General features: G+C 39.2%; 1 protein-coding gene across 2 annotated transcripts; it reads right to left on the bottom strand.

Annotated features, from left to right (window-relative positions):
- Window positions 1-75: 75 nt before the first annotated feature.
- Window positions 76-24,735, bottom strand: rars2 (arginyl-tRNA synthetase 2, mitochondrial). 2 transcript variants are annotated; one of them, XM_059499256.1, is made up of 20 exons: window positions 24,654-24,735; window positions 24,506-24,579; window positions 23,549-23,651; window positions 23,304-23,387; window positions 22,917-23,014; window positions 21,950-22,005; window positions 21,054-21,137; window positions 20,862-20,938; window positions 20,615-20,773; window positions 10,120-10,226; window positions 9,293-9,388; window positions 9,158-9,218; window positions 8,464-8,540; window positions 6,082-6,206; window positions 2,771-2,838; window positions 2,511-2,620; window positions 2,089-2,184; window positions 909-983; window positions 281-344; window positions 76-202 (listed from the first exon to the last, which is right to left on the bottom strand). In XM_059499256.1, exons 1-20 carry the CDS (start codon window positions 24,687-24,689, stop codon window positions 116-118), a joined length of 1,737 nt encoding a protein of 578 aa, XP_059355239.1. In that variant the 5' UTR covers window positions 24,690-24,735; the 3' UTR covers window positions 76-115. The 2 variants fall into 2 exon arrangements, with proteins under 2 accessions (XP_059355239.1, XP_059355238.1); XM_059499255.1 differs by having other exon boundaries at window positions 76-344.
- Window positions 24,736-25,568: the final 833 nt, after the last annotated feature.

Raw genomic sequence — 25,568 nt, forward strand, 5'->3', positions numbered from 1 at the left:
TGAGGCAGAGCTTTGCTCTTATGGCTCAAAGACGTAAAACATGATGTGGTGTGCTTTACCAGGAATGAACAAACACCAAGGTAAAAGACTTTAATTTCAAGATTAACAAACAGATTCACATTTTCTCCACCGGCGTGATCCCCAGAATCCTCATGCCGTTGGCCAGGACGGAGCGGACGGCGCTGAACAGACACAGCCGGGCCTGAGGACAAGCAGACTTCATCATCAGCACATCGCTGCAATAACAGCCGGCGATCCGAAACATTACAGGTGTGTTTACCTGAGCCACGGCTGCTGAACTTCCCTTCACGGGCAGCTCTCGATGAGCCACGGCCACCAGGTGACTGAGAACACAGCAGAACCTGATCAGAAGCGCTGGAGGTTTCGGCATGAATCCTGAACTCGGTTTATACCAGTGCCTGTTATCTACGGTTTACTTTCACAATGTTTCTACAGATAGATGTTGCTTTTCATATTACATTAATGCAAAGAGGACAGAAAATTTGTGTGAGTGCCCAATGATCAGATTTATAATCAATGTGCACGAACATCAACAGTCATAATCAGAAGTGGGAATCTGCATTTTAATTTTTCAAAGTTGTGGGTGTCAATGAGGAAATATGGCAGATGCTGTAAATGGCACAGCATCTGTATTAATGGTACATTTGTTAGATTTTTTTCGTATTTATAATAAAACCATTTCAACAAGCACCAATGTGCATTCTCTGTTCATCATTTTGTCGATGTAGAGTTTAAAAATGAGTTGAATCTTGTTTAGAAAAGGACTATTTTGAATGTTGCACTCATTGCCCAAGCAGACCCATCTCAGACACACAGGCCTTGCTCACACACCTGTCCTCCTGCTGAAGTGTGTGTACCTGAGCGCATGTGTGTGTGTGTGTGTGTACCTGAGAGTCAGGAGGAAGTTGACCAGGGGTCGAGGCTGAAGCTCATTCACCGTCTGAAGCAGCACTTCATCATATCTGCAAACCATCAGCACAACAGCGTCACACATCACTTCTTCAGACCCAACAGAGTCCACATCTACTGCTGCTGTGTGCTCATTTAAAAAATGTCATTTCTACTTTTAAGATAAATTGTTGTTGACATGAATATTCATTATTGTATCAAAAAACTGCATGTTGGTCATCATAAATGTAAACAGGATTATAATTAGTCATAGAAACATTATGGGTCAACCTCAGCCGTCCACTCCTAACACTGGGACAAGTAATGAATAATTAACATGAACCTCTTGATTATAGAAAAATAACAACTGAGGAAGCAAAGAGGAGTGCTTTATACCACATCCCCAGACATTTCTCCACTTTCTGTCCTTACAACCATCTCGTGTTGGACTTGTTTCTCATGCATCTATCTCATCATACGCTTCTGTTGCAAATTCCAAAACATCATTTTATATGCCGTTATCAGAGACTGGTTTCTTAAGTAGAAGTAAATTTGACTGCAGAAGTATTCTGGAGCTTTTCAATTAAACAATAGCTTTTACAGCAAGAGTTTCAGAAATTAACACCGCAACAGAAGTCTAGCAAAAAGTTGTTTTGAACAAGAGAAGATGAACATTCATCTAAATAGGGAAGCACCGAGATTTCAGCAAGAATGATTCTGGTTTTATAACAGTGCAGTTCTCCCTGAAATACAGTTTTGAAAATTAGACATTGACTTTATATAAGGGGTCAAACAAGTTTTTAGTACACTATAGTCTCACGTGACCGTTTTTGCTCGATTTGGTTAACAAGATAGTTCAAACAATGATAACGGCAGAACAGTCGTGGATCTCTGAGCCACACAGACACTGATTCAGTGGTCCATTCATAAAGACAGGCACTTTCTTCATTCTTCAATGAATCAGCCGTCTGAACGAATCATCTGAATGAACGACTCAGTGACTCACTCATTAAGACTCTCAGCTACTGGAGGTTTACTTTCATATTTAAAAGTAGCTTATCCTTGCATTTTTTCATATTTGTATACATGTATTTATATATATATATTAGATAAACTGATTTCCTGAGATCCAGTGCTGACAGGCTCATCTGACCCTGCTCTGATGAAGGTGAAGCTCACCTGAGCAGGTGCTGGAGAACCGAGACACTTCTGCTGTCCACCAGAGGAGAGACGTCAGAGCAGGAGTATGTCTCATGCACATGTCTTCTCAGCAAACTGTGAACACAAACACATCCCCAGTCTGAGCCACTGCTGACGGGACTCTGACGGCACCCATTCACTGCAGAGCATCCGATACTCAGACAGTGATGCAATGCTGTATTTCTCCAAATCTGATGAAGAAACAATCTCTTCTTGGAGTTCGTTCTCAGAACATTTATTTATTTATTTTCCTTTAATCTGATCCATCCTACAGTTTGGAGTTCATTAGACACAGATATCGTTCAATAAAAAGGACAGACTCCAGAGAGGCGGATTATAAATGTTTGAACATCATAAAACGAGCCACTTGGTAGTTTTACAGTGTGTGTGTGTGTGTGTACCTGCAGAGTCGGGCGTGTGTGTACTGCAGGAACACACCCGTGTCCCCATGAGCCTGCAGGACTTTGTCCCAATCAAACTTATAGTCAGACATCAGCGGCCCTCTGAAGTCCTGACAAACACATTTTAATAAACATCAGCACGCTATAAAACACGATGACAGTCTGAATGTCACCAGTATCAACAGGAAGTCAAGCATTAAAGGTCACAGGACAATGACTCACACCATCGAGCAGAGACATGCTTGTGTGTGTGTGTGTACCTGTATGATTAAAGCACTGATCCCAACCCTCTCTGCGGTCTGCTCCGGCTCCTCCAGCTCTTTCGAAGCTACACAACATACAAGAGCCTCGGTTATCTACAAACTAATCACTGACGCCAGACAGAGGCTGCCAAGTGATCACTGCTTTCCATTTGGAAGATTTCATTTACACTGAGCTGATTCAATACATTCTACTCTTTTTACTGTTTATCCTCTCCATTTGTGTTACTGTCATGTTAGATGAATGAATGACTGAATTAGTTAATTAATGAATGAATGAACATATGAACGAATAAAGGGACACGTGACGGTTCCGCGGAAGTCAATTTGACATCTCGCTTCTCATGTAAAAATATTTTCCTTGTTTGGAAAGTCATAAACATTATCATGGATTTTTTCCTTTTGCTATTTGATCAAATTTGATCAGTTATGGTTAGGGATGATCAGTTACGATAGTCAGTTACGGTTAGGGTAGTCAGTTATGGTTAGGGATGATCAGTTACGGTTAAGGATGATCGGTTAGATCGGTTACGGTCAGGGATGATCGGTTATGGCTAGGGATGATCAGTTATGTTTAGGGTAGTCAGTTATGGCTAGGGATGATCAGTAATGGTTTGGATAGTCAGTAATGGTTAGGGATTATCAGTTATGGTTAGGGTAGTCAGTTATGGTTAGAGTAGTCCGTAATGGTTAGGGTAGTCAGTTATGGTTAAGGATGATCAGTTATGGTTAGGGTAGTCAGTAATGGTTAGGGTAGTCAGTTATGGTTAGGGATGATCAGTTACGATAGTCAGTTACGGTTAGGGTAGTCAGTTATGGTTAGGGATGATCAGTTATGGTTAGGGTAGTCAGTTATGGTTAGAGTAGTCCGTAATGGTTAGGGTAGTCAGTTATGGTTAAGGATGATCAGTTATGGTTAGGGTAGTCAGTAATGGTTAGGGTAGTCAGTTATGGTTAGGGATGATCAGTTACTATAGTCAGTTACGGTTAGGGTAGTCAGTTATGGTTAGGGATGATCAGTTATGGTTAGGGATGATCAGTTATGGTTAGGAATGATCGGTTACAGTTAAGGATGATCGGTTACGGTTAGGGATGATCAGTTATGGTTAAGGTTGATCGGTTCCGGTAAGGAATGATCGGTTATGGCTAGGGATGATCGGTTACGGCTAGGGATGATCGGTTATGGTTCAGGATGATCGGTTACGGTAAGGCTGATTGGTTACGGTAAGGGATGAATGGTTACGTAAGGGATGATCGGTTACGGCTAGGGATGATCGGTTATGACCGGTTACGACTAGGGATGATCGGTTAAAGGTTAGGGTTGATCAGTTATGGTTTGGGATGATCGGTTACGGGTAGGGATGATCGGTTAAAGGTTAAGGTTGATCGGTTATGGTTCGGGATGATCGGTTACAGCTAGGGATGATCGGTTATAGTTAAGGTTGATCGGTTATAGTTAAGGTTGATCGGTTATGGTTAGGGATGATCACTTATGGTTAAGGATGATCGGTTATGGTTAGGGATGATCGGTTTTGGTAAAGGATGATCGGTTATGGTTAGGGATGATCGATAGTCAGTAATGGTTAGGTTAGTTAGTTATGGTTAGGGTAGTCAGTTATGGTTAGGGATGATCAGTTATGGTTTGGGTAGTCAGTTATGGTTAGGGATGATCAGTTATGGTTAGGGTAGTCAGTATTGGTTAGGGATGATCAGTTATGGTTAGGGTAGTCAGTATTGGTTAGGGATGATCAGTTATGGTTAGGGTAGTCAATTACGGTTAAGGATAATCGGTTAGATCGGATACGGTTAGGGATGATCGGTTACAGCTAGGGATGATCAGTTATGGTTAGGGCAGTCAGTTATGGCTAGGGATGATCTGTTATGGTTAGGGCAGTCAGTTATGGCTAGGGATGATCAGTAATGATTAGGTTGTCAGTAATGGTTAGGGGTTATCAGTTATGGTTAGGGTAGTCAGTTATGGTTAGGGTAGTCCGTAATGGTTAGGGTAGTCAGTTATGGTTAAGGATGATCAGTTATGGTTAAGGTAGTCAGTTATGGTTAGGGATGATCAGTTATGATAGTCAGTTATGGTTAGGGTAGTCAGTTATGGTTAGGGATGATCAGTTATGGTTAGGGTAGTCAGTTATGGTTAGGGTAGTCGGTTATGGTTAGGGATGATCAGTTATGGTTGGGGATGATCAGTTATGGTTAGGGTAGTCAGTTATGGTTAGGGATGATCAGTTATGGTTAGGGTAGTCAGTTATGGTTAGGGTAGTCTGTTATGGTTAGGGATGATCAGTTATGGTTAGGGTAGTCAGTTATGGTTAGGGATGATCAGTTACGGTTAAGGATGATAGATTACGGTTAGGGATGATCAGTTATGGTTAAGGTTGATCGGTTACGGTTAGGGATGATCAGTTATGGTTAAGGTTGATCGGTTACGGTAAGGAATGATCGGTTACGGCTAGGGATGATCGGTTACGGCTAGGGATGATCGGTTACGGCTAGGGTTGATCGGTTATGGTTCAGGATGATCGGTTACGGTTGATTGGTTACGGTAAGGGATGAATGGTTACAGTAAGGGATGATCGGTTACGGCTAGGGATGATCGGTTATGGCTAGGGATGATCGATTAAAGGTTAGGGTTGATCGATTATGGTTTGGGATGATGGGTTACGGGTAGAGATGATCGGTTAAAGGTTAGGGTTGATTGGTTACGGTTCGGGATGATCGGTTACAGCTAGGGATGATCGGTTATAGTTAAGGTTGATCGTTTATGGTTAGGGTTGATCTGTTATGGTTAGGTAGTCAGTTATGGTTAGGGATGATCAGTTATAGTTAGGAATGATCAGTTATGGTTAGGGATGATCAGTTAAGGTTAGGGTAGTCCGTTATGGGTAGGGTAGTCAGTAATGGTTAGGGATAATCAGTTATGGTTAGGGATGATCAGTTATGATCGGTTACGGCTAGGGATGATCGGTTATGGCTGGGGATGATCGGTTACCGTAAGGGATGGACGGTTATGGTTAGGGATGATCGGTTACGGCTAGGGATGATCGGTTATGGCTAGGGATGATCTGTTAAAGGTTAGGGTTGATCGGTTATGGTTTGGGATGATTGGTTATGGCTAGGGATGATCAGTTAAAGGTTAAGGTTGATCGGTTATGGTTAGGGTAGTCAGTTATGGTTAGGGATGATCAGTTATGGTAAGGAATGATCAGTTATGGTTAAGAAAGATCAGTTATGGTTAGGGTTGATCTGTTATGGTTGGTCAGTCATGGTTAGGGTAATCCGTATATCTTTTCTCTCACTGCTTGACTGTCTCATGTTGTTGAGCATCCTGCTGCGTGCTTCCTCCAGCACATCCTCCAGGAACACCACCTCCCCGCGGCGTGTGCTCATGCCCTGCACCAGCCCAAACGCCACATGAACACACCTGAGAGACAAACACATACACACATTATGTAATTACTATGGCTGTCATAATGAACATGTTAATTTTGCAATTAATATTAACACATTTAATGCAGCAACCATTTTTTCCTGGTATCCTTTGTCTAGTGTTATAGTAGACCATGTGAAAATTCTATCAAGCATGATAAGAAGCAAAGGTAACACTTTATTAGGAGGGGTCTGCATAAGACTAACATGACACCTTATTAATCATTACATGACACATGAATATAAAGGATATTTTAATGCATGTTTATGACAAATGTCATTATGTGTCATTCGCTCAGTTGCAGGGGTTAAAGGAAAAAACTAATCCTGAGGCTGAACTTTTTTCCAGAGCTTGTGGGTTGCAGGGGCGGACACATACACAGGGTTATTTGGCAAACAAAAAAAGAAAATTATTTTCCTTGAAATTAATTAGTAACGTATCTGCCATTGACATTAGCCTTTGAAAGGCTCAAACTAGGGCTGGGCGATATATCTAACGAAATTATCATGCGCAATTAGTCACTAAATCTGGTTCCGTGATTACCACTAAATCGCCATCACCTGCTTTAAATGCCTCTCCATTTGAATAGACAGAGCTGTAGATCACTTACCAGCTACACAATATCGCGTTTATTATCGAAGGCGATTCATTTGGGATAATGAACGCGATATTGCGTAGCTTGTCAGTGATCTACGGCTCTGTCTATTAAATGCCGCTCCAATTATAAGCAGGTGATGGCGATTTAGCGGTAATCACGGAACCAGATTTACTGACTAGATGCGCATGATCATATCGTTAGATATATCGCCCAGCCCTAGCTCAAACTACAGATTATGGTGGGTTATTTAAAACAGCAATACCAAGAAAGTTACTCATTAAAATAGGAAATAATGGTAGATTAATTATTAGGAAAGAATATAAAATAGGAAATATACAAAGACAGTTCAGTTCAAAAAACAACAAAAACATTCAAATGGTCCAAGAACTGGTAACTTAAACAGGGTCCGTACAGATACTGCAAATTACAATTCTAGGACTTTCATAGGACTTGCACTACTTTTCTGGTTTTCAAGGATAGAAATCTGATCTCACTTATTATTCAATATTGTTATTATCTTTAAAATTGTAATAAATAAACCAATAAAACAAAATTGGAGAAATATAGTGCAGCACAAGCAAAGAATGCAATGACTGTGGCAACTTTAACATTTGAAAGGATACTATGGCAAAGTTACTTTACTTCTTCAAACTGATTTTTTTTCATGACTATATGATTGAGCTGAAGAATGAAAGGTATGTCATACACTTGGAAAATTATGAGCTTTATCACGCTCATAGACACTAGGGATTTGACAATACAATTAGCTCTCAAGGTGATACTTGGTTCACTGGAACAAAACAATGTTTTAATACTTTAAGAAATTTTCAAATGACAAAACATTTGTACAAAAAGTAAAACAATGCAGTTGTATTTTGAAATGTTTTAATCTTGTGTTTAACTAATGATAATTTTGCTAATCAAGTAATCTGATTATTTTAACAAGTGAGTAATCTGATATTTTGTAGTAATACAAATATAACTAAGTGGAAAAACAGGCTTTAATACAACTATATATATAAAGTAACGATGAGGCAATAATAATTGCACTCAAAGTATCAAAATCATGGTACATGGTTTTTTTAACAACACTATTAAATACACAATGTAATATGCCTATATTATAACAAATACCTGCAGAGAGCACCAACGGCCTGGGGATGTTTCATGTGATTCAACAACGTTTAAATCCATTTAATCTTAATATTTGGCCACATTGCAAAGTCAGAAACTTTTATTTTGAAATTGCGATGTACAATAAATCGCATATTTAGAAATATGTTGATGTATTATCCTGTGTTGGTGTAGGTTTAAATGATTTATGTTACAAACCAAGTGGGTTTTCCCAGATGATCGTTAATTAATCAACCCAAACTGCAGAGGAAGAGTTTAGCCCCTTTAACACATAATCTTTAATGGTAAAATATTGTTAATGGATCATGTGTGAACAGGACCTTTTCAAAAATCCCGGTAAATTCCTTCTGACAATCATATTATTCTTACTGACATGTTGTGATTACTCTGAGCTGTTTGCTTTTTTTTAATAGCTTTTCTATGTAAATACGATGCTAAATGGAAATCTTTGACCATTGTGCCTCGCAGCGAATGTGTATATATATATGTGTGTGTGTGTGTGTGTGTGTGTGTGTGTACCTCTCTGCCCACTGGTGTCCCATGGCTCGTAGGATGTGAAAGAGCTGCTGGAAGTGGACGGTCTGACTCTTATCCGTCTTAAAGAGGGAAGGTCAAAAAGTTGTGTGGTTTAGCAGTGATTTCAGACAATTCTTACTAGGGAGGGATGCAACAGTACAGTTAGCCAACGGTTCAATACCTCAGTTATGGTTTTAACCACAGTTTTTGGTTCAGTTCTGATGGCACATCACTGTTTTTATATATATATATATATATATATATATATATATATATTTACAATGCAATTTTTAAAACAAATTACCAAAACAATGTCTACTTCAAATTTCTTTTGAGAGAAGTATTAGTTTTTCAATTTTTTTCCCAAAATAGGATGGATTGGCCATTACTGAGCGTAATAAATGGGTAATGTCTATTTCATTCATACTTGAAGCCGGTGGGTTCAAAACATGTTCTGTTTTGCTGATTAACAGGTTTAGAAATGCTTCTCATTATTAGTCATTACACTGGAAGATGTTCGGCATGTTTTTGCTTTGTTTGTTTTATAAGCGGGGAGACTCACAGACACACACACAAAGAGAGACAATTCGGAGAGAAAAAACAAATGCATAGTAATGCTCAAGTACAGACTGAACCGTGGACGTCGTACCAAAAGGTTCTATATTAGACTGAGAATTGTGGCATCCCTGATTCTTACCACATAGATCATCTCATCAAACCCGAACCTCTGCTTCCGGTCCAGTGCTGCTGCCACGTCTCTGAAAGCAAACAGAAATGACACGTGTCACGACTCCGTGAACTCAGCGGGTGTGTGTGTGTGTGTGTGACACACCTGGTGATGTACAGAGATGTCCCATCACTCCGCACCAGTGTGGCGTAAGACGACATGTCGCCCGCTCCAGACAGATCCACCACAGCCGTGCCCTTCCTGTTCAACAACCAGTCACCAGCAGTTACCAAACCAAACCCTGATCTTCTGACTTCAGAAGTCTCAATTCATGATGTCTGACTGACAAATATGCCCTTTGAAAGAATAGTTCACATAAACATTTTAATTTGAAGTGATAAGCTGCATGTTTGACTCTATAATCAATCCAGTGGAAAAGTACACAAAATCAAAATCCAGACACAGATTTGTTTAGATCTGTTTAAACGCTGCTTGATCTGTGCAGATTTCTCTCCTGATTCAGACCAGAACACTTTTTCACTGGAGGAAGTGTTATTATGGATTATAGACTCTATGTGTTTGAGTTAAAATCATCTTAATGCTGGATGTGTTTCATCTTTTGTCTTCTCCAGATGTTCACTGATGGACTGGAGTGCTGTGGATTATTGTGATGTTTTTATCAGACTCTCATTCTGACGGCACCCATTCACTGCAGAGCATCCATTGATGAGACACTGATGCAGTGCTACATTTCTCCACACCTGATGAAGAAACAGACTCATCCTGATCTCAGATGGACTGAGAGTGAGACCGTTTTCATTTTTGGGTGAAGTATTCCTTCAAGTTTGTTAAAACTGTGTAACCCAAAATAATGGAAATTTTATTTGCAATTCAAATACAGAAATCTCAAGTTTAGGCCTGTGTGTTTTTGTAGTGCTGGAAAAGTGTTTCTCCAGGTTTTATTACTGTTAGAATGAGAGGTGTTGTCGTACTGGGTGGTCTTTAAGAGTCCTCTGGTCATCAGCTCGTCCAGCACACTCTGGGTTTGATGGTGATGAAACGACTCTCCAGAGTAATGGTCAAAGTGAACTCCTAAACGCTGAGAGAGCACAGACTCAGTCAGACACAATCACAGCATACACCCAAGTCTCAAAGGTACAGGAAACACTAGGGCTGGACTGGTGGTTTCTGTAGGAGCCTAGCGCCGAAGGTTGTTTTCTTATTATTATTCCTCCTCCTGCTCGAGTCTATGGCAGCCCACAGAACAACTCGCGGGAAAGTTATACAATTTGGCACACTGATGGAGGACAGGCTCAACATTAACCACAGCTAATTTGGTGTCTCTAACTCCAACTCTCTAGCGCCACCACTCATCCAGATTTTCACTCATGTCTATGCTAATAACTTATGAACCGTGAGGTGTAGCAGGACAATGTTCTCCTCTGAAACACACTCCAAAATTTCAATTCTACAGGTAAAGATTTTCACAATTTTTAATAGTTCAAAAAACCTTCTTTTTAGAACTCATCCTAGACGGTTCATCTGCACAAACGAATTGCGTCGACAAGCTTGCCAGATCAGAGGAGGCTTTGCCAAATTCAGACCAAACTTGGTGTTATGATAACCATGCCCTGAGGCTATTTGTGCTTATAATTTCTGAATGCTTTAGCCAAAAATCACAAGTCAATTTAGATTCGGAGCAGCATACTGTGGCGAATGATGCCCAATTTTTCCATGTCTGCCATTCTGAATTTGGTCGTAAAATGCTAGATTTTATTTTATTTTAAAATCTGCTATATTTACGTAAATCATTTGAAATTCGGTAAGTGTGTTCAGCACCATGGCCTGACAGTACTCAAAGTTTCGGGGCAGCCTAGTGGTCAAAAACTATAATGAAGTAAAAAAAAAAAAATAATGCTAATAGCTTTTGAAGATTTTCAGATACCATTTTTGCCATATTGGAAAACAAGACAAAAATACTGAGGAAAATGCTCCTTTTTGCAATGCATGCAACATTTAATGCTGTCAATTTAAGACTTTTTACTCTTTTTAAGGCCTTACTTCGAGAAACCCTGTATATTTACATACCGCTGTCATAATAACAAGCTTTTATGACAAAGTTTAAACGATTATATTAGAAACATAATTCCATCATTAGCAGTGTGTGTCTGGGTCACATGTCTTTCTATAATCATGAGACACACTCAGTATATTCAGACCCTGTGTTAACTCTTCAAAGAAGTTCAGTTTAAACATTGTTGTTTGAGTGTTGAATATTAATTATACATGAAAATAAACAGGATTTATGAGTTTGTCGTTAATTTCAATCTTTGATATAATCAGCTGCAAATATGTCTTGACCCCAAAAAATTCTAACAAAACGTTACTCAGTGGTTTACAGTAGTATCAAATGTACTTAAAAACATACTAAAAGTTTACCAGAGTTTGACTCCAAGAAAGGCCCCATTTTCAAAATGGCAGCCGCCAGGTCCTTAAAATGACCATTACTCCTTTGTATTCCTCCTAGAGCAGAAATATTGGTGCCTGATACATGTTTTGGCCATGTGATATTCTAATTAGCATATTTGCATGATAGATAAGTGATTACAAGTCCAATTATATATTAAAACAGTTGGTTACAGGCATATTTATGGTAAAAATATGTACAATTTCCCTTAAGTACAGGTACATGTAAAAAAAAATTGAATATCATGGAAAAGTTCTTTATTTTTTTGTAATTTAATTTAAAAAAGCAAACTTTTTTATATTCTAGATTCAGTGCACACTAACTGAAATATTTAAAGAGTTTTTTGTTTGAGTTCTGATGGTTACGACTTGCAGCTTCAGTATCTCAAAAAAATTAGAATATTTTCTCAAAGATCAATCAAAAAAAGATTTACAAAACAGAAATGTTCAAGATCTCCAAAGTAGGTTTAATTATGCGCTCAATACATGGTTGGGGCTCCTTTTGCAATTACTGTCTGTGGCACTGCAGGTGGCTCTGATGGGGTCTTCAGCTCCTCTGTATTGTTTTTCAGATGTTACTTATCTTCCTCTTCACAATACCCCATAGATTCTCTGTGAGGTTCAGGTCAGGTGAGTTGGCTTTCCAATCAAGCACTGTAATATCATGGTCAGCAAATCACTTGAAAGTGGTTTTGGCACTGTAGGTAGGTTGTCAGGGTTTTGCACTGTCACTTTGTTTTATGTTTTGTTTCTTGTGTCTAGTGTCAGCACATGGCCTTGTTAATTGTTTTCTCGGTCATGTGCTCCTTTAGCCCCTCCTCCTTGTTTCCTTTTTACCACACCCTCTTGTTAGCCTGATTAGTCTTATTGTGCTCACCTGTCCCTCGTGTATTTTCCTCCCTATTTATAGTGCCCCTTACCCTTTTGTGTTCGCTGATTCATGGTCATTCTCACCCCCTCTGTCTCTGGCTGAATATGTGTCCGTGTCTGGTTGGTCTTGTGTCCTTGTAGTTCTGTTTTTGTCTTGCTCCTTATTTTAGTCATTTGTTTGTTCTTGCTTTTGGCTTTTATTTGTAATATTTATTTAGTTTTTCTAGTCTTGATTCTTGGTTTTGTTTGATTTATTCTAAGTTGGTTAAATTGGTAATTTATTATTTTGTTACTTAACCTTTTATTAGTTCATTGGCTTATATCTTTCCTTGTCTTCTGTTTAATTTGTGTTTTTGTGGAGCTTTGTCCTGTCCAGTCTTGTGTTCGAGTTCCTGACCTGGTTCTACCTGCCTGGCACTTGGTCTGTTTCAGAGTCAGTGGTCAAGTGTGTGAGCTCTGCTCTACGGTGTCTTGTGTGGTCTTCTCCATCAGCCTGGTTTTGCTGCCCCTCTGTTGTGAAGTATTCTGTCAGTTGTTTCCTGAAGCTTTCCCAGTGGCCTCCCCTAGCTGTTCCTGTTTACGGTTTTCCTGTGGTATCTATTGTTCACTTCACTACCCTAATCATCCTGACTTCAGAAACTACACACTGTGGATTCTGTGCCTCTCCAGTCTTCCTCCAGACCTTGATTTCCAAATGAAATACTAAATGTACTTTCATCTGAAAAGAGGACTGTGGACCACTGAGCAACAGTCCAGTTCTTCTCCTTCCTCCAGGTGAGATGCTTCTGATGTTTTCTCTGGTTCAGGAGTGTCTTGGTTCTAGGAGTGTGACAGCTGTAGCTCTTTTCCTGAAGACGTCTGAGTGTGGAGACTCTTGATGCGCTGACTCCAGCTTCAGTCCACTCCTTGTGAAGCTCTCACAAGTTCTTGAATTAGCTTTTCCTCACAATCTTCCCAAGACTGTGGTCATCCATGTTGCTTCTGCACCTTTTCCTTCCAGTCAACTTTCTATGAATATGTTTCGATACAGCACTCTGTGAACAGCAGCTCTTTCAGCGATGATCTTGTGTGTCTTACTCTCCTTGTGGAGGGTGTTGATGATCATCTTCAGGACAGCTGTCAGGTCACTAGTCTTTCACATAATTGTGGATGCATGTTCTGAACTAGCCCAAGAGGTATCCAGTATTTATACTCACAATTAATCTATTAAACTAATCAAGCTCAAAATTGAATATTCAAATTTTTGAGATACTGAATTTTTTATTTTCCTAAACTGTAAGTCATAACCATCAGAATTAAAACAAAAAACTCTTGAAACATTTCTGTTTGTGTGCAATGAATCTAGAATATACAAAAGTTTACTTTTTTGAATTAAATTACAAAAAATAAAATAACTTTTTTAAGTAGTCAAGGATGAATTTTGAGCAAAATAATATACACTGTGCTGCCAACAACATTACAATGAGTCAAGCAATATCAGATGTCAGTATTCTCTTCTACCATCTTCTGAATTGCTGAAAATTGTGAATTTAGTTTTGTTGGGTTTAGTATAATGCCACCTTTATACTCTAAAAACATCTATAGAGGATGCATTACATATGTATTACTTTATTAAAATTGAAATGAGTGACCATTTTACAGGTTTCACACACAGGCCTCTGTTCGGGCTAATACAGGGATGTTTATGATCAAAGTTATACAACTCAAATTTAAGTTACTTTTGGGTGCAATAACTGTTACATCAAGTGTTTTAGCAAAAAAACACATACTGAGTAGGAGTTACATGACATCGGCTAAATTGTTTACATCTCTGGTTCAACCCAAACAATGATAAAACCTTACAGTATTCTCACAAAATCATGTATTTCATAAGTATGTAATCATGTCAGTGCAATTTAGACAAGTCCAATGGATTCACAGACCCAGAAAACATGGGGTTAGTCACCAAGATTACTTGACTAAGTCAAATAATGAAGGAGTTAGGATATTTTAAGAGCTCCCTGCCCATCTTGAAAATTACACCTTTCTAGTGGTCAAACTTTGGTAAACTTTTAGTATGTTATTAAGGACACCTAATACTACAAAAAACAGCTGAGAAACCTTTTGTTAGAATTTTTTCAGGGTTAGGTGTTTTATTTGCATATATGCAGCCGCCTAATATTAAAGTAACGTGACTTGACAGGGCTTCCTGCTGAGTTTACAGCATTATTGGAGAGAGACTTAAGAAAAATCAACATGCAATACATTCAATATGGATCAATATCAAATATCCAGAGAGCATGGGTCTTTTTCCATGTGCATAAGAAATCCTAAATGCAAATATGATTTTAAAAACACAATGCTTGGAGTCACGTGATGCGCTCGAGGTAGTTAGACGTATCCAAGAGAGCTCTCTAGAAATCACCTAATATATGTTGAATTAAACACTGAAGCATTGCCCAAATAGTTCTGAAAAATATCTGATACTTGTGTGCAACGCGGAACAATGGAGCGTCGACCAAAACCCAGGAAAGATGAGCATAAAGCCGCCGAAACTACTGAGAGAAAGTCTCCGCAAATGGCTGCTGAGGGGATCGTCTCTGAGGGGGAAAGTTCAGCGGGGGTTCTCGCCGCCGCGCTGAAAGAGTTTCGGGAGATCATTGGGAGTGTTAAGCAAGAGCTGATCTCTCAAATGTCGGAACTTCGCAACTCCATTCAGGGTTCAATTGATACCCTGACCATGTCTGTCTCGTCTATGCAAGGCCGGATCACTACGGCCGAGCAAAGAATCAGTGATGTGGAAGATGCAGTTTCGGGAAGTGAGCGGTCTCTCGATCTCATCAAAAAAGAAAACGAGGTTCTCAGAAATAAGCTGGAATATATAGAGAACTACAACAGGCGAAATAACATCCGCTTGATTGGACTGAGTGAAGGAGTTGAAGGTCGGGAAACGGTTGAATTCTTTAAGACATGGCTGCCGAGCGTGTTGGGAGAAGAGAACTTCGGCGCTCCAATTGTCATCGAGCGTGCACACCGCGTTCCGGCAGTGCGAGTCTCGGGAAAGGCTCCGCGGCCCATCCTGATTCGACTTCTGCGATTCCAGGACCGTGAAAGTATCCTTCGTATCGCCCGAGACAAAGCACCAATTTCTGTTGATGGAAAGAGAGTCAGCTTTTTCCCGGATTTCTCATCAGACGTGATGACCCGCAGAAGAGGGATGATTCCAGCGCTTAAGGCATTAAAGGAGAAGAATGTCAATTGTCATCTTGTATATCCCGCTCGTATTCGTATTTTTACGGAGGATGGTGGAACACGATTCTGTCACACGTCGGACGAAGCCCTCAAGTTTCTGTCGGAACGTGACTGAAGTTGTAGTTGACGTGGCGGAGTGTGCGACGTTTTGGGATGGATACAGTCTCATACTTGTCCCAGATCGATTTGACTCAGCGATTAGTTGTTAGATCTGGACGGGTGAGTGATTGTTAAACTGATATTTTGGGAACTTTACTTAATATTCTTTGGTCGCCTGCGATTTATTTATTTTTATTTTTTGAATGGGTAAAGGCCTATTTTGGTTTATTTTCCCCAAGTATTGAGTTGGGCCTACTGTATTTTGTTTTTCTCTTTTCCTTGTACAATATCAGTGAGGGGCTTCATCTGATAATGGACTGAAAAAAAAAAAAACAGACTTGGACAGTTTTTCTCTGACGGGCGGCTGCACTTGATTAGATTTGTAGCTAATAGAGTTCAATATGTTTGGGTTATTATTATAAATGACTGTTGCTTATATCAGTGTGTTTTAAATATAAAGGGAGCTCGGGGGTAGCCCTTCATTTTTGCTTGGGAAGGAAGTGCGAGCTATTCGTTTCTCAACGGGTTTTTTTCCACTCAGCTGCTGATAGTTCTGGTTCAGCAGCTTTAGCAGGGTTTCTGTGTTTATATGTGTATTTCTTTTACTATTATTATCATGTTTATTTTATTTATTTCCTTTTCGGAGAGATACATGTCAACATTTAAAATACAGGGTGACAGTGGATCAATCAGGATAATGTTTAATTTTTATAAGGGTGTTTTATATGGTGATTTTGATACCATAGATTATACATGACAACAAAGCCTTTGAAATTTGTGACATTTAATATTAAGGGTCTACATAGTCCAGTTAAAAGAAAAAGAGTCTATATGTACCTTAAGAAGTTGGGGGCAGAAATAGTTTTTCTGCAGGAAACCCATTTAACGGATTCTGAGCATAAAAAATTAAAAAGAGAATGGGTAGGTCAAGTGTTTGCATCCTCGTTTAATTCTAAGTCAAGGGGAACGGCTATACTGATAAATAAAAATATCCCTTTTACAGTTACAAAATCGGTACTCGACCCGTCAGGAAGATATGTAATGATACAAGGACATATGTACTCTGAACAGTGGACAATGTTAAATATATATGCGCCAAATATTGATGATCACTTGTTTATGCAAAATGTTTTCCTTCAAATCGCTCAATCATCAGGCTCACTTTTGGTAGGTGGGGACTTTAACTTTTGTCTTGATAATGTACTTGATAGATCTTCAACCAGACCATTGCCTCTTTCTAAAGCAGCTCAATCAACCACTGCTTTTATGAGAGATTTAAATCTAACTGATGTTTGGAGGCATGAACATCCACAAGATAGAGATTACTCTTTTTATTCACATCCTCATGATACACACACCCGTATAGATTATTTTTTGTTATCCACCCAACTTTTATATTGTGTGATGGATGTTGAATATCTTCCTCGTTTATTGAGTGACCACTCTCCCCTTGTAATGTCACTGTCCATCCCAGAAAAAATAGGACGAACTTATAGGTGGAGGCTAATTCCAATTCTTCTTAGACAATTGGAATTCCAAAAATTTATTAGAGAACAAATCGATATTTTTACGTCTACAAATAAACGTTCTTGTTCTAATAGCTTCATATTATGGGACACTTTAAAGGCTTATCTTAGGGGCCATTGTATTGCATATACTAAGGGGTTAATAAAATCAAAAAAATCCAAATTGAATGAGCTAGAATCCGAAATCTTAGCACTTGAAAAACTATACCATAAGGATCAGAATAAGGATGTTTATAGGGAATTACTTAATAAAAAAATGGAGTATAATAAAATGAACACCTACCAGGCAGAGAGGGCTATTATTAGTTCTAATCAGCGTTATTATGAGCTTGGCGAGAAAGCACATAAAGTTTTGGCCTGGCAATTAAAACGTGATGAACAGAAACGAACGATAAATGCCATAAATACAGGTAACGCGGAAACATATATTCCTGTAGAGATTAATGATGCATTTAAGCAATATTACACAGAGTTATATACTTCTCAGGCATGTACAGATAGTACACAAATGGATTCTTTCTTATCCTCAATCCACTTACCATGTCTTTCAGAGGAGGACAGGTTTGATTTGGATCAGCCTTTTTCTGCCTCTGAGTTGACTGAAGCCATTCTTATAATGCCTAATAATAAATCTCCGGGTGAAGATGGCTTCCCATCCGAATTTTATAAAGTTTTTAAAGATTTGCTTGTGCCATACTTGATGGAAGTACTTGACCAGTCTAGGACGGACAAGTGTTTTCCAGACTCTTTCTCCAATGCAATAATTTCGGTAATATATAAAAAAGGTAAAGATCCGCTGAAATGTGCGTCCTATAGGCCAATTTCTCTCCTTAATGTGGATTATAAATTAGTTACTAAAATGATAGCCAAGAGGTTAGAAACCCGTCTTCCTCTGCTGATTAACCCAGACCAAACTGGTTTTGTAATGGAGAGACTTTCAGCAAACAACTTGAGGAGACTATTCAATGTCATTCATACTGCTAAAGAAAAACGCATACCGGGAGTAGCTGTTTCTCTTGATGCCGAAAAGGCTTTTGATCGCGTCGAGTGGCCATATCTTTTTGAAGTGCTGAAAAAATTTGGATTTGGAGCTGCATATATTGACCTAATTTATTCACTTTATAAATCTCCTAAAGCAAAAATAGTTACTAATGGAATTACTTCTGCTACATTTCCCTTGTACAGAGGATGTAGGCAAGGATGCCCCCTAAGCCCAGCTCTCTTTGCACTGGCTATCGAACCTCTAGCCGAGGCTATTAGATGCAACTCTGATATAAAAGGCTTTGGAATCGGCCCTGAAATGCATAAAATATCATTATTTGCAGATGATATTCTTTTATTTCTTACTGACCCCATAGACTCTTTGTCAAATCTACAGAGTGTGTTACAATTATATAGCACTTTCTCTGGATACAAAGTGAATATTGACAAGAGTGTCATTTTGCCATTATCAGGGTTCGACTCTACTGCACTGGACGGCTTTTCCTTTAAGTGCTCTCCTACTGGAATTAAATATTTGGGTATTCAGGTAGATGGTGACTTAAAGAATCTCTATAAACTCAATTTGGCCAGTCTTTTAGAGAAGGTGGGTAGAGATTTAACCAACTGGATGGATCTACCACTCACATTACTTGGTAGAATAAATGCTGTTAAAATGAATATTTTGCCCAAATTCTTATATATGTTTCAATCTCTTCCAATATTAATCCCTAATTCATTTTTCACTTCTCTTAATAAGTTAATAAGATCATTTATTTGGCATCGTAAAACACCTAGGGTCAGCCTTGATAAACTGTCTTTGGATTATAAGCAAGGAGGACTGAGACTTCCCAATTTTAAGATGTATTATTGGGCAGCCCAATCCAGGTACTTAGCTCAGATGTTTGCTAATACCCCCTTTCCCTCTTGGCTGAATATGGAGAAATCTGAGATAAAAGAAGAATGTCCTGCCAATATTTTATATACATGGGATGATAGACTGATTAAAACAAGAACTAATAATCCCATGATTAGACATTCAGTTCAGACTTGGAAAAAACTGCGGTCTCTGCTGGGACAGGATAATTTTCTTTCCCCTAAAACACCTTTATGGGGGAACAGATTGCTACCAATGTGTCAACAAAACAAAAATTTTAAGATATGGGCAGATAAAGGAATTACACTGTTAGAGCATTGTTTTGATGGTGATGTTTTAATGTCGTTTGAACAGTTAAAGAATCGATATAATTTGAGTAATAAAGAATTCTTTAGTTATCTACAATTAAGAGATTGTTTAAGAGTCAAAGCAAAAACTTATCCTAAATTACCAGATTTGACATTTATTGAGCAACTCTGTTACTCCGATAAACCACTATATAAAACTATCTCTAGAATATATGAAGCTCTTATCTCAAATCAGCCTTTAGACGACCTAGATAAATCCAGAAAGAGATGGGAGCAGGATTTGGGGGTAAGAATAGATGCAGACCTGTGGGGTGAATTATGTAAAGATGGGGTCACATCAACCTTGAATTCTAGGTATAGATTAATTCAGTTTAATTTTTTACACCAGCTTTACTATACTCCATCTAGATTACATACATTTAATAACAGTATTTCACCCCTCTGCTTCAGATGTGGTACAGAAGAAGGGACATTTTTGCATTCCACCTGGTTGTGTCCTAAAGTTAAGGTGTTCTGGGTACAAGTATGTAATAGTATATCACAGATTCATGGAACTGACTTTCCAATGGATCCAGAGGTATGTTTATTAGGCAATTTTACCAATTCTAATCTCCGAAACAGACAAGCTATTAAGCTTACTGAAATGTTGTTAATAATAGCTAAAAAATGTATTGCTTTGAAATGGAAAGCAGACACTGACGTGCCTATTGGAATGTGGTTGTCGGAGATTTGCAGCTGTGTACCCTTAGAGAAGATCACATATTCAATGAGAAACAAGGGTGAATTATTTTATAAAATCTGGAAACCCTTTTTGAATTATATAAATATACCACATGTCTTGATTTCATAGTTAATTTTCTAACTGTTTTTCATTGTATCTCCATTTGTAATTTTTTATTCATTTATTTTTCTTTTTGTTGTGGTTTTTGTTGTCACTGTTGCTTCATTAGTGTTTTGTTGGATGTTTGTTATTGTATTTGAAAAAAGTTAAATAAAATTTTCAAAAAAAAAAAAAAAACACAATGCTTAACCAATGCATGCAGTTCCTCAAGTGAAGCTCTAGTTTTGAGCGCTGACACTCCCAGTCTAGATATGAACACACAAACCCCTCAGGAATAAGAACTGATTTTACCTGATAGATGCGTTTATATTCGTCCACCGTGATCTCCCGAAACTGTCCCCAGAGCGCTAGGGCCTGATCCTCGCGCCGCTCCAGACGTCTGAAGAACTCTGCGGCGGCCGAACGCACGCTCTCATCACACTCGGCCTCGCGGTTCACCTGAACATACACCTGCAGCCCACAGCGGGAAGACAAACAGATCTGAGGGCATGCACCTCCATCCGGCCTGGGCCAGTGCAAACGAAACAGAAGAGCGGACCTCAAACAGGTGCTCCAGCGGCTGCGTCCTCAGCTTGTCCTGAGAGCCAAAGCGTTCAAAGCCTGCGCCCAGCAGACCTGCAAACACCAGCCACCTTCAGCACACACCGGCTCAAACCAGCTCACTGACAAACAACAAGCCAGACGCAACTGACCGACTTCTCCAGCTTAATAATGGTAACAGATGACTTACCAAACTGCATTCCCCAGTCACCCAAATAATTGACTCGAATAACCTCTTTCCCCAAGGCCTTCTTTAGGTTGGCAATGAAGTTTCCTACAAAAGATCATCCATTCAATACAAACACTGCAAATAATTAACCTGAGAACATGGTGTTCACCAGCACTCCCTCTACTGGAGCCAGTTCACAGAAATGCACTGCGTTTGACAATTAAAGGGTTAGTTCACCCAATAATCAAAATTATGTCATTAATAACTCTCCCTCATGTCGTTCCAAACCCGTGAGACCTCCGTTCATCTTCTGAACACAGTTTAAGATATTTTAGATTTAGTCCGAGAGCTCTCAGTCCCTCCATTGAAGCTGTGTGTACGGTCTACTGTCCATGTCCAGAAAGGTAAGAAAAACATCATCAAAGTAGTCCATGTGACATCAGAGGGTCACATGGACTTAAGTCATTTGTGGATTAATGCGTATTAGAGATGTGAACCGTTTAAAACGATTCAGTTCGATTTGGTGAACTGAATGATTCGTTCGTGAACCGGATATCCAGACTGCTTTGTTTTGAACTCTCTCACAACAGACACGGAAGAGAAGACAATGCTGAATAAAGTCGTAGTTTTTGCTATTTTTGGACCAAAATGTATTTTCGATGCTTCAAAATATTCTAACTGAGCCTCTGATGTCACATGGACTACTTTGATGATGGTTTTCTTACCTTTCTGGACATGGACAGTAGACCGTACACACAGCTTCAATGGAGGGACTGAGAGCTCTCGCACTAAATCTAAAATATCTTAAACTGTGTTCAGAAGATGAACGGAGGTCTTACAGGTTTGGAACGACATGAGGGTGAGTTATTAATGACATGATTTCGATTTTTGGGTGAACTATCCCTTTAAGACTTTACCGATTATAGTTGAGCGCAGATGACCGGCGTGGAATTTCTTAGCGATGTTTGGAGAACTATAAGCAAAGAGAAAAACATCAAAACATGCTGTAAGCTAACGAGTCAACCACTTTTCACAGTTTTTACATGACAATCCAGGCTTCTTTACATGGACACATGGACTTCACTAAGAGCTAATGTTCGAAGACGGAGATATTAAAACATCACATTCAGTGTACAGCTTACTGATGATGAATACTGTATTTACAGTTGCAATCAAAATCATTCAACCAACCCTCTCTGATCTGCAAGTCCTTTTGACAGTTCAACCCAGACAATTCAACAAACGCATCAGTAAACCATTCTAGAAAAGGTATTTATTAACACATCTGAGTGATTCAGATAATGCAGGGCTGGTGGAAAAAACTGCCTCTAAACTTTTACTATAAAAAGCTACTACAAAAAGTTACATCTTGTAGAGAATCTTTTATTCTTTATTACCTCCAATAAACACACACATGAAAGTGTGACATCAGTAACGAACAGCCAATCAGGTGCCTTGAAACTGTGATTTACTTCTCAGAGAGAGTCACTACCAGAGGTTAAAAGATTGAGAAATATAAAGAGTTCCCAAAGACTTCTTCAGTTCTTTACCTTAGCACACAAATAAATGACTGAATAATTATGACAGCTGTATTACAAAGAAATCCTACAGCTCATAAATATCTCACGTATTGATGTTGTCACTTTTTACATGCCACTAAACTGTTATATAGATGCAATTTTAAAAACTCTGGATCTTCGGAAAACCTTACATTTGTAAAGTATCACAGTCTCTCTGGGGTTGAATCATTTTGATTGCAAATGTATGTATTTATTGATTTTGATCTGGTCTTGGTCTTTCTCTTTTGACAGGTGATCTAAATATTCCTGGTGCAAAACAGAAGTGAAGTGGTCAGTTCTGCGCTGGTCACACGACTGACCCCACCTGAACTCCACCAGTGCTCTTCCTCCCCGATGATGACGCAGAAGTTCACTCTTCACGCCGAAGCCGTCCGGCTCTGAACACAGCTGCTCTAAGAGTTTCTGAAACAGCACACAACACTTGAACTGGAAACTAAGGCTCAGTGAAACAGAGGACTGGGATCTCTCTGAGTGTAATGGAAGTGTAGGCTTGTTGATTGGATATTTAGACGTGGGCGTGGCTCTCAAACATGTTTGCAGAGGAGCGTGAGCTTGAAGGGGCGGAGTTATGATTGGACAAATCCTGTATACATCACCAGAGAGAAGACTGATGTGACTGAGAGTGTTACAGGGTAAAGACATCATACACATGAAGGATGAACTGTGTGTGTGTGTGTGTGTGTGTGTTCACCTGTGCCAGGACGAGTCTGTTTAATCTGAAGTGAATCACTCCTCGAGCAGCGGAGACCTCCTCCACTACAGCATCCCGCTTCATCTGGAGCAGAGACACATTCACAGAAACACACTTCCAGCAGAGTAAAAGCAGCATCACAAACACATCCAGATGAAGCGTCACATCTGTAACGGAGAGCTTAATGAATGTTCCTATGAACTATAATTGAGTTCTTCTGTGAGCACTGCTCTCCATGGGCTCACCTGATTGGCCAGGGCTTGTGTTTGCCCTGCAAGGTCTCGGTCAGCAGGAACAGCTCCGGTCTGCAGCAGACTGTTCACCGACACACGCAGATCAGCAGAAGACCTGACACACAAACACCAGACTGATGGAGCGCCCAGAGACCGTGTGCTGGCTTTATGTTTGTAATGCAGTTAAATTCAGACAGAGGTGCGTGAAGGAACATTTAAGACCTTTTAAACGGGAACACGATATATCAGTATGTTTTCTAAATGTCTAGAGAACTGAAAAAGAGGCATATTAGCAACACTTCAGAGTTTGAAAATACAACTTCCAAATGATCTCCATTCATTTTAATGAATTATTTTTTTTTTTCAATGCATGCATAATTCAATGCCATGACCGTGAATGAAAGACTTTGTTCCTTTGATTTAAGAGTTAAGGCCTTCTTTTGTGGAATACATTGTTAACACTCGCAGAACCCTGTCAGACATTCATGACTGTCATTGAAGAGCAAGTACTATATGAGCTCTGGATGACACACACACACACACACACACATCACACACATCACATCCTGGCGTGTAACTAAAAATGTTTTATATTTCCTCGATATGGAAAGTAATGCATTATTATCTTTGTTGTACATTTCGTCACCTAAGCTGGGCTTGCTTATTTGTTTTTGAATAACAAAAAACCCAAGTGTTATATTTTTGGCAGCTAAAGGCCCTTTCACACCGAGAGTGAACTGAATAAACCTCAGGCTGAAGAAAGAGCCTCTGCACTCTCTCCTGATCTCTCTCAACACGGGACAGTGTAAGTGTTTCACAGCCGGGCTCCTCAGCTCTGGCCCTGCAGAGTTGATCTCCAGCACTTATCACACACACACACACACACACACCTGAACGAGTCGCAGGTGTGTGTGATCAAGGCTGGAGCTGAGGACTGCTGCTGGAGTGCTTTACACGGTGAGCTCTTACTGTTTCTTTGACACCGGCACTGCACAGATGAGCGGTATGAACACTTCTTCAGACAGTCCACACACCTCTGCGAGCTGCAACACAAGAAGAGCGATCAGCGCCGTGTGTGTGTGTGTGTGTGTGTGAGCGGCTGAAAGCTCTGCTGTACCTGTAGCGCAACGCGCCTCCTGAAGAAACACGCCATGAGCGCAGCTGGAGTCACGGACGGAACTCCGTCATCACGCGGCGCGCTTTCAAAATAAAAGTCACCGAGCTCTTCCAGACACGGGAGAGAGATTATATTATATTATATTTTATACATAGTACATAACAATTGTATTTTGTGATCGGTTCAGAGTAAAGACTGTCTGAATCTTGTCATCTCTGCTTAAAACAAAAGATGAATTGCTATCATTTTACCTTCTCTTTCATGTTGAAAAACATCGAGTTAAACTATAGGCTAAATTATATCGTAAAATTATACAATTCTATAACAAAGAAATTATAAAATTATACTATACATTTTATATTAGTATTATATTATAATTATACTATAATGTTTATCCTCTGCAGTGAATGGGTGCCGTCAGAATGAGAGTCCAAACAGCTGATAAAAACATCACAATAATCCACAGCACTCCAGTCCATCAGTGAACATCTGGAGAAGACAAAAGATGAAACACATCCAGCATTAAGATGATTTTAATTCAAACACATAGAGTCTATAATCCATAATAACACTTCCTCCAGTGAAGAAGTGTTCTGCTCTGAATCAGGAGAGAAATCTGCACAGATCAAGCAGCGTTTAAACAGATCTGAACACATAGTTGCATCTTAAAAAATTAGAATATCATGGAAAAGTTCTTTATTTTTTGTAATTCTATTCCAAAAAACTTTCTTATAGTCTAGATTCATTGTACAGAAACTGAAATATTTCAAGAGTTTTTTGTATTAATTCTGATGGCTACGACTTACATCTTAGGAAGAGAATTCAGTATCTCAAAGAAATAGAATATTTTCTCTAAGATAAAGAAAAAAAATGTACAAAACTGAAATGTTGACGATCTTCAGAGCAGGTTGAATT

Source organism: Carassius carassius, chromosome 18 (genome assembly GCF_963082965.1).
Source record: "Carassius carassius chromosome 18, fCarCar2.1, whole genome shotgun sequence".
NCBI classification, from domain to species: Eukaryota; Metazoa; Chordata; class Actinopteri; order Cypriniformes; family Cyprinidae; genus Carassius; species Carassius carassius.

Coding starts and splice junctions, on each gene's coding strand:
- rars2 (XM_059499255.1), bottom strand. CDS start 24,689: ATGGCGTGTTTCTTCAGGAGGCGCGTTGCGCTACAG. Junction 23,652..24,505: donor GTGCCGGTGTCAAAGAAACA/GTAAGAGCTCAC, acceptor TTTGTGTGTCAG/GTCTTCTGCTGATCTGCGTG. Junction 23,015..23,303: donor ACAGACTCGTCCTGGCACAG/GTGAACACACAC, acceptor GTGCTGTTTCAG/AAACTCTTAGAGCAGCTGTG.